Source organism: Pristiophorus japonicus, chromosome 11 (assembly GCF_044704955.1).
Source record: "Pristiophorus japonicus isolate sPriJap1 chromosome 11, sPriJap1.hap1, whole genome shotgun sequence".
Taxonomy (NCBI): Eukaryota; Metazoa; Chordata; class Chondrichthyes; family Pristiophoridae; genus Pristiophorus; species Pristiophorus japonicus.
In genome coordinates, this window is record NC_091987.1 from 90,029,683 (window position 1) to 90,038,810 (window position 9,128).

The 9,128-nt window shown below is 43.7% G+C and overlaps 1 protein-coding gene across 2 annotated transcripts in view; it reads left to right on the forward strand.

Annotated features, from left to right (window-relative positions):
• Positions 1–9,128, forward strand: part of chd1l (chromodomain helicase DNA binding protein 1-like) — a 142,044-nt gene that overhangs the window by 27,122 nt on the left and 105,794 nt on the right. For both annotated transcript variants that reach the window (XM_070893717.1, XM_070893718.1), the window contains one exon: positions 1,139–1,294. In XM_070893717.1, coding sequence (XP_070749818.1) covers positions 1,139–1,294 — 156 coding nt within the window. The remainder of the gene's footprint in view (positions 1–1,138; positions 1,295–9,128) is intronic.

Genomic DNA, 9,128 nt, shown 5'->3' on the forward strand with positions numbered 1-9,128 from the left:
TTACTAATTTTGTTAGTAACATTAAATTCCAATAGTCGAGCATCAGCTTCAAGAGTGAAGACCGATGCAAAATACTAATTTATTATTTCTGCCATACCCAGTGAATCCTTTGTAACCTGTCCTTGAACATCATTTAATGGCCCAATACAGTCTTTGTTCTGACTTTTCACATAACTGAAAAAGCTTCCCCCTTTACTTCCACAATTGTTTACAATCCTCTTTTCCATTAGTCTCTAAGCTGATCGAAAAGCAACCTTTGTTTTCTTTAGCTGTTACTTATACACAACTGTTTTGTTGAGTATTAAATACCTTTAATTTATAGAAACATTTCTGTTTACATCTTATTTGTTTTTGTACCTACCTAACCAGTCAGCCACCATGGCTTTTTCTTACCATACTCCCTTCTTTTGACTTTTGGGACATATTTGATTTCCACATTTTTTATCTTGTTCTTAAGAACTTTCCATTTGTATTCTACATTGGTCTCATCACCACCCAGTAGGGTTAGCCAATTTACCCGTTCCAAATTGTCTGCCATTTTAGTGAAGTTTGTTCTTCTGAAATCTGGTACGAGTTGCAAATCTGGTACGAGTTACCAGCCAATTGAAACCGTATAATGTTGTGGTTACTGTTGCTCAGATGGAGGCCCGATACAAGGTCAGGTTCACTACTAAACATTAGATCCAATATATGATTATGCCTAGTTACTTCCTCAACAGGAGTCAGAAAACAGTCTTGTATATTTGAGAAATATTGTCTGATCTGTATCAACTTCAACCGATGGTTCATTTACCTCCTCAATCTTGTAGTCACACTGCCAAAGCAACAGGAAGTGGTTTTAAAATCCAATTACTCTTTTTTTTATTTTAAAAGTGTGAGTTTGATTGAATTTTTCTATGTGTAATTGAATCTGGATTATAAAACACATATTACCAAGGCATCAGGGTTGTGTACCCTGGCAGAAGAGAAATTTATCAAATATAAGTGATAATGCTGCAAAGTAATTGTCAGATCAGGTGTAAGGATCACGTATTTCAGTTAAATTACAATTCTGAAGATTAGTGTGTTGACTGTGTTATATCAAGAGCAATATTTATTATCATTATTTTGATGGCACTATGCTTCTCCCTCTCCCCAGCTAAAGAACTGCACAGTCTGATGCAACCATTCCTCCTAAGAAGAATCAAGACTGATGTTGCTAATGAGATACCTAAAAAGATGGACGTTGTTTTATATCATGGGATGTCTGCACTGCAGAAAAAGTACTATAAAGCCATTCTGATGAAGGACTTGGGTGAGTATTAAATATCTATTTGTAAACCAGCAGTTTAAAAAAAATTGCTTAAGTAGTATTAGTTTAATGTTCATCTGTAGACAGGTGCTTATCAAATAAATACGTATCAAATGCTTGATCAGATTTTTGTCAAACTTCGTAACTCATGTCTTTCAAACACTTCAGAAACTTGCCCATCAAGCTTGTGTACATATACCAATCCACTTCAGATCTGTTTAAACAATCCTTGTGCTATTTGCAAAGGAAACCAAAGCAAAAGAACCTGCCCAAACTCTTGTTTTACAACAATCATTTAAACTCTGGCCATATTGATGTATAATTTGGATGAATTCATGGAATGTATACAAGATAGTTTTCTACATCAGTATGTTGAGGAACCAACTGGGAGCAGGCTATTTTAGATCTAGTATTGTGCAATGAGAAAGGGTCCATTCATAACCTTTTAGTAAAGGGGCCCTTAGGGAAGAGGGACCATAATATGATAGAATTTTTTATTAAGTTTGAAAGTGATTTAGTTAAATCCGAAACTAGGGTCTTAAATCTAAACAAAGCAAACTACGTAGGTATGAGGGAGAGTTGGCTAAGTAGATTGGGAAACTACATTAAAAGGTATGACCGTAGACGAGCAATGGCTAGCATTTAAAGAATACATAATTGACAACAAATATACATTCTTTAAGGCACAAAAACACCACAGGAAAAGTGGTCCAATCATGGCTAACAAGAGAAGTTAAAGATTGTGTTTGATCAAAGGAAGAGGCTTATAATGTTGCCAAAAAGAGCGGTAAGCCTGGGGATTGGCAGGATTTTAGAATTCAGCAAAGGAGGACCAACAAATTGATAAGGGAAAAATAGAATGAGAGTAAAGTAGCGAGATACATAAAAACAGACTGTAAAAGCTTGTATAGGTATGTAAAAAGGAAAAGATTAGCAAAATTAATTGTGGGTCCCTTACTGGCTGAGACAGGAGAAATTATAATGGGGAATAAAAAAATGGCAGAGAAATCAAACAAATACTTTGTGTCTGTCTTCACAGAAGATGATGCATAAAATGTGGAAATAGTGGAGAACCAAGGGTCTAGTGAGAATGAGGAACTGAAAGAAATTAGTATTGTAAAAAAAAAAATGGTACTGGTGAAATTAATGGACTGGAAGCCGATAAATCCCCTGGACCTGATGGCCGACATCCTACGTTTTGAAAGAGGTGGGCTCTGATGCATTGGTTGTCATTTTCCAAAATTCCATAGATTCTAGAAAGGTTCCTGCAGATTGGAAGGTAGCAAATGTAATCCTGCTACTTAAGAAAGTACGGAGAGAGAAAACGGAGAACTACAGACCAGTTAACCTGACATCAGTCATAGGGAAAATGCTCGAATCTATGATGAAGGACGTGGTAACTGGGCACTTAGAAAACATAGAAACATAGAAACATAGAAAATAGGTGCAGGAGTAGGCCATTCAATGAGTTCATGGCTGAACATGCAACTTCAGTACCCCATTTCTGCTTTCTCACCATACCCCTTGATTCCCCTAGTAGTAAGGACTTCATCTAACTCATTTTTGAATATATTTAGTGAATTGGCCTCAACAACTTTCTGTGGTAGAGAATTCCACAGGTTCACCACTCTCTGGGTGAAGAAATTCCTCCTCATCTCGGTCCTAAATGGCTTCCCCCTTATCCTTAGACTGTGTCCCCTGGTTCTGGACTTCCCCAACTTTGGGAACATTCTTCCTGCATCTAACCTGTCTAACCCCGTCAGAATTTTAAACGTTTTTATCAGGTCCCCTCTCATTCTTCTGAACTCCAGTGAATACAAGCCCAGTTGATCCAGTCTTTCTTGATAGGTCAGTCCCGCCATCCCGGGAATCAGTCTGGTGAACCTTCGCTGCACGCCCTCAATAGCAAGAATGTCCTTCCTCGGGTTAGGAGACCAAAACTGTACACAGTACTCCAGGTGTGGCCTCACCAAGGCCCTGTACAACTGTAGCAACACCTCCCTGCCCCTGTACTCAAATCCCCTCGCTATGAAGGCCAACATGCCATTTGCTTTCTTAACCGCCTGCTGTACCTGCATGCCAACCTTCAATGACTGATGTACCATGACACCCAGGTCTCGTTGCACCTCCCCTTTTCCTAATCTGTCACCATTCAGATAATAGTCTGTCTCTCTGTTTTTACCACCAAAGTGGACAACCTCGCATTTATCCACATTATACTTCATCTGCCATGCATTTGTCCACTCACCTAACCTATCCAAGTCGCTCTGCAGCCTCATAGCATCCTCCTCGCAGCTCACACTGCCTCCCAACTTAGTGTCATCCGCAAATTTGGAGATACTACATTTAATCCACTCGTCTAAATCATTAATGTACAGTGTAAACAGCTGGGGCCCCAGCACAGAACCTTGCGGTACCCCACTAGTCACTGCCTGCCATTCTGAAAAGTCCCCATTTACTCCTACTCTTTGCTTCCTGTCTGACAACCATGTCAGCACACTACCCCCAATCCCATGTGCTTTAACTTTGCACATTAGAATAGTAGGATTGGGCAGAGTCAACACGGATTTATGAAAGAAAAATCATGTTTGACAAATCTGTTAGTTTTTTGAGGTAGTAACTAGTAGAATAGATATGGGGAGACAAGTGGATATGGTGTATTTGGATTTTCACAAGGCATTCAATAAGATGCCACACAAGAAGTTATTAAAGGAAATTAGGGCTCATGGGATTGAGGATTGGTTAACGGACAGAAAACGGAGAATTGGCAGGCTGTAATTAGTGGGGTGCTACAAGGATCAGTGCTTGGGCCTCAGCTATTCACAGTCTATTTCAATGATTTGGATGAGCAGACCAAATGTAATATATCCAGATTTAGTGATGCTAGAAACCTAGGTGGGAATGTAAGTTGTGAGGAGGATGCAAAGAGACAAGGAGGATATAGACAGGCTAAGTGAGTGGGCAAATGGAATATAATGTGTAAAAATGTGAAGTTAGCCACTTTGATAGAAAAAATAGAAAAGCAGAGCATTTTTTTAAATAGTGAGAGATTGGGAAATGTTGGTGTTTCGAGGGACCTGGGTGTCATAGAAACATAGAAAATAGGTGCAGGAGTAGGCCATTTGGCCCTTCGAGCCGATACCACCTGCAGTGTATGGAGAAAGAATCAGACTGAACACTGTGAGCTCAAAGTAAAGTGTGACCGTAGTCTTTTATTGCAGGTCTCCAGAGTGCCTCTCCAACCTGTGAAGCACTCTTAAATACCTGTGCTCTCAAGGGATGGTGGCTGTACAGAGTAAATACAAGTCCAGATACATAACAACATTCCCCCCCAAAGTCAATAGTGTAACTATTTACAGCGTGAGTCGATCTGGGGCCTTTCTTGCCCTGGTTGATTGTCTCGGTGTGAAGGCTGGTGTTGTTGAGTAATTTGTTGGGCCCTCGCTGGGTTGCTGTGCAGCTGACCTTGCTGGGCTGCCTGATGTGTTGGGCCCTGCAGGGCTGCTGTGGATGATGGGTTCTGCTTCGTGGTCAACTGTGGCGTTGGTTGCCACTGGTGTGTGCATTGGGGGATCAAAAAAGGTAGGGCCCAAGGTGGGTTGCTCAGGGTAGTCCGTGAATTTGAGTTTGATTTGGTCCAAGTGTTTCCGGTGAATGAGTCCATTTGAAAGTTTGACCCGATACACCCTGCTCACCTCTTTGGCCACGACTGTGCCAGGGAGCCACTTGGGACCTTGTCCATAATTTAATACAAATACAGGATCATTGACTTTAATCTGACGTGACACATTTGCGCTATCATGGTATGCACTTTGTTGAAGCCGCCTGCTCTCTACCTGTTCATGTAGATCAGGGTGAATTAACGAGAGCCTTGTCTTAAGTGCTCTTTTCATGAGCAGTTCAGCAGGTGGGATCCCAGTGAGTGAGTGCGGTCTCGTGCAGTAGCTAAGCAGGACTCGGGATAGGCGAGTCTGCAGTGAGCCTTCAGTTACCCTCTTCAAGCCTTGCTTGATGGTTTGCACTGCTCTCTCTGCCTGACCATTGGATGCTGGTTTAATCGGGGCAGATGTGACATGTTTGATCCTGTTACGAGTCATAAATTCTTTGAATTCAGCACTGGTAAAACATGGCCTGTTGTCGCTCACCAGGACATTGGGTAAGCATGTGTGGCAAACATAGCCCGCAGGCTTTCAGTGGTGGCAGCGGACGTGCTAGCCGACATTATCTCACATTTAATCCACTTGGAGTCCGCATCTACAACCACAAGGAACATTTTACTCAAGAACGGGCCTGCATAGTCGATGTGTACCCTAGACCAAGGTTTGGAGGGCCAAGGCCATAAACTTAGTGGCGCCTCCCTGGGTGCACTGCTCAACTGCGAGCATGTATGACATCTGTGAACGCAGGACTCCAAGTCCGCATCGATGCCGGGCCACCACACATGGGATCTGGCTAGCGCTTTCATCATTACGATACCTGGGTGGGTATTGTGGAGGTCATTGATAAAGGTGTCTCTGCCCTTCTTGGGGACCACTACTCGATTGCCCCACAGAAGGCAGTCTGCCTGTATAGACATTTCATCTTTGTGCCGCTGGAACGGCTTTATCTCTTCCTGCATTTCCACTGGGACACTGCACCAGCTCCCGTGAAGCACACAGCTTTTGACTAGAGATAATAAGGGGTCCTGGCTTGTCCCAGTTTTGATCTGCCGGGCAGTGACGGGTGATTGCTCATTCTCAAATTTCCACCCCTGTGGTGGGCAATGGTAGCCGACTGAGAGCATCAGTGCAGTTTTCTGTGCCTAGCCTGGCGGATGGTGTAGTTGTCTGCGGACAACATGAGCGCCCATCTCGTGATGCAGGCCGATGTGTTGGTATTTATCCCTTTGCTCTCGGAAAACAGGGATATAAGTGGCTTATGGTCAGTTTCCAATTCGAATTTTAGCCCAAACAGGTATTGATGCATTTTCTTTACCCGATAGACACACGCTAACGCTTCTTTTTCAATCATGCTGCAGGCTCGCTCAGCCTTAGACAGACTTCTGGATGCGTAAGCAACTGGTTGCAGTTTCCCGAAATCATTAACTTGTTGCAATACACACCCGATGCCATATGACGACGCATCACATGCTAGTACCAACGCTTACATGGATCATACAACTCAAGCATTTTGTTTGAGCATAACAATTTTCTCGCTTTTACAAAAACATTTTCTTGGCTTTTAGAAACATAGAAAATAGGTGCAGGAGTAGGCCATTCGGCCCTTCGAGCCTGCACCACCATTCAATAAGATTATGGCTGATCATTCCTTCAGTACCCCTTTCCTACTTTCTCTCCATACCCCTTGATCCTTTTAGCCGTAAGGGCCATACCTAACTCCCTCTTGAATATATCCAATGAACTGGCATCAACAACTCTCTACGGCAGGGAATACCACAGGTTAACAACTCTCTTGAGTGAAGAAGTTTCTCCTCATCTCAGTCCTAAACGGCCTGCCCCTGGTTCTGGACTTCCCCAACATCGGGAACATTCTTCCCGCATTTAGCCTGTCCAGTCCAGTCAGAATCTTATGTTTCTATGAGATCGCCTCTCATCCCTCTAAACTCCAGTGTATAAAGGCCCAGTTGATCCAGTCTCTCCTCATATGTCAGTCCAGCCATCCCTGGAATCAGTCTGGTGAACCTTCGCTGCACTCCCTCAATAGCAATAACGTCCTTCCTCAGATTAGGAGACCAAAACTGAACATAATATTCCAGGTGAGGCCTCACCAAGGCCCTGTACAACTGCAGTAAGACCTCCCTGCTCCTATACTCAAATCCCCTAGCTATGAAGGCCAACATATCATTTGCCTTCTTCACCGCCTGCTGTACCTGCATGCCACCTTTGAATGACTGATGAGCCATGACACCCAGATCTCGCTGCACCTCCCCTTTTTCTAATCTGCCGCCATTCAGATAATATTCTGCCTTCATGTTTTTGCCCCCAAAGTGGATAACCTCACATTTATCCACATTAAACTGCATCTGCCATGTATTTGCCGACTCGCCTAACCTGTCCAAGTCACCCTGCAGCCTCTTAACGTCCTCCTCACAGCTCAGTTTAGTGTCATCTGCAAACTTGGAGCTATTACACTCAATTCCATCATCTGAATCATTACTATATATTGCAAAGAGCTGGGGTCCCAGCACCGAGCCCTGCGGCACTCCAGGAGTCACTGCCTGCCATTCTGAAAAGGACACGTTAATCCCAACTCTCTGCTTCCTGTCTGCCAACCAGTTCTCTATCCACGTCAGTACATTACCCCCAATACCATGTGCTTTGATTTTGCACACCAATCTCCTGTGTGGGACCTTGTCAAAAGCCTTTTGAAAGTCCAAATACACCACATCCACTGGTTCTCCCTTGTCCACTCGACTAGTTACATCCTCAAAAAATTCCAGCAGATTTGTCAAGCATGATTTCCCTTTCATAAATCCATGCTGACTTGGACCAATCCTATCACTGCTCTCCAAATGCGCTGCTATTTCATCCTTAATGATTAATTCCAACATTTTCCCCACCACCGATGTCAGGCTAACCGGTCTATAATTACCTGTTTTCTCTCTCCCTCCTTTTTTAAAAAGTGGTGTTACATTAGCAACCCTCCAGTCCATAGGAACTGATCCAGAATCGATAGACTGTTGGAAAATAATCACCAATGCATCCACTATTTCTCGGGCCACTTCCTTAAGTACTCTGGGATGTAGACAATCAGTCCCTGGGGATTTATTGGCCTTCAATCCCGTCAATTTCCCTAACACAATTTCCTGCCTAATAAGGATATCCTTCAGTTCCTCCTTCTCACTAGACCCTCGGTCCCCTGATACATCCGGAAGGTTATTTGTGTCTTCCTTTGTGAAGACAGAACCAAAGTACGTGTTCAATTGGTCTGCCATTTCTTTGTTCCCCATTATAAATTCACCCAAATCCGACTGCAAAGGACCTACGTTTGTCTTCACTAATCTTTTTCTCTGCACATAGCTATAGAAGTTTTTGCAGTCAGTTTTTATGTTTCCGGCAAGCTTCCTCTCATACTCTATTTTCCCCCTCTTAATTAAACCCTTTGCCCTCCTCTGCTGAATTCTAAAATTCTCCCAGTCCTCCGGTTTGCTGCTCTTTCTAGCTCATTTGTATGCCTGTTCCTTGCCCCAAACCCATTTGCCCCCTTTTCGTAGTAAGGCATGCAGTGGTTCTAGCAGAGTGCTGAGACCTGGTAAGAAGTTACCAAAGTAGTTCAAGAGTCCCAGGAATGACCGCAGCTCCGTCACGTTCTGTGGCCTCGTGTGTTCTCGATTGCCTCCGTCTTCGCGTTCGTGGGCCTGATGTCGTCCGCTGCAATCCTCCTTCCCAAGAACTCCACTTCAGGCGCCAGGAAAACACACTTTGAGCATTTTAACCTGAGCCCCACGTGGTTGAGTCGACTAAGGGCCTCCTCCAGGTTCTGCAGATGTTCGACTGTGTTCCGACCTGTGACCAAGATGTCATCCTGGAAGACCACGGTATGCGGGACCGACTTCAGTAAACTTTCCATGTTTCTCAGGAATATCGCCGCCGCTGATCGGTTTCCAAACGGGCATCTATTATAAACAAAAAGACCTTTGTGCGTGTTGATGCAGGTGAAGGCTTTCGACGATTCCTCAAGTTCCTGCGTCATGTAGGCTGAGGTCAGATCCAGCTTCGTGAACGTCTTTCCTCTCGCCAGCGTTGCAAAGAGGTCGTCGGCTTTTGGAAGTGGGTATTGCCCTGCAGGGAGAAACGATTGATAGTTACTTTGTAATCGCCACAGATTCTGACGGTGC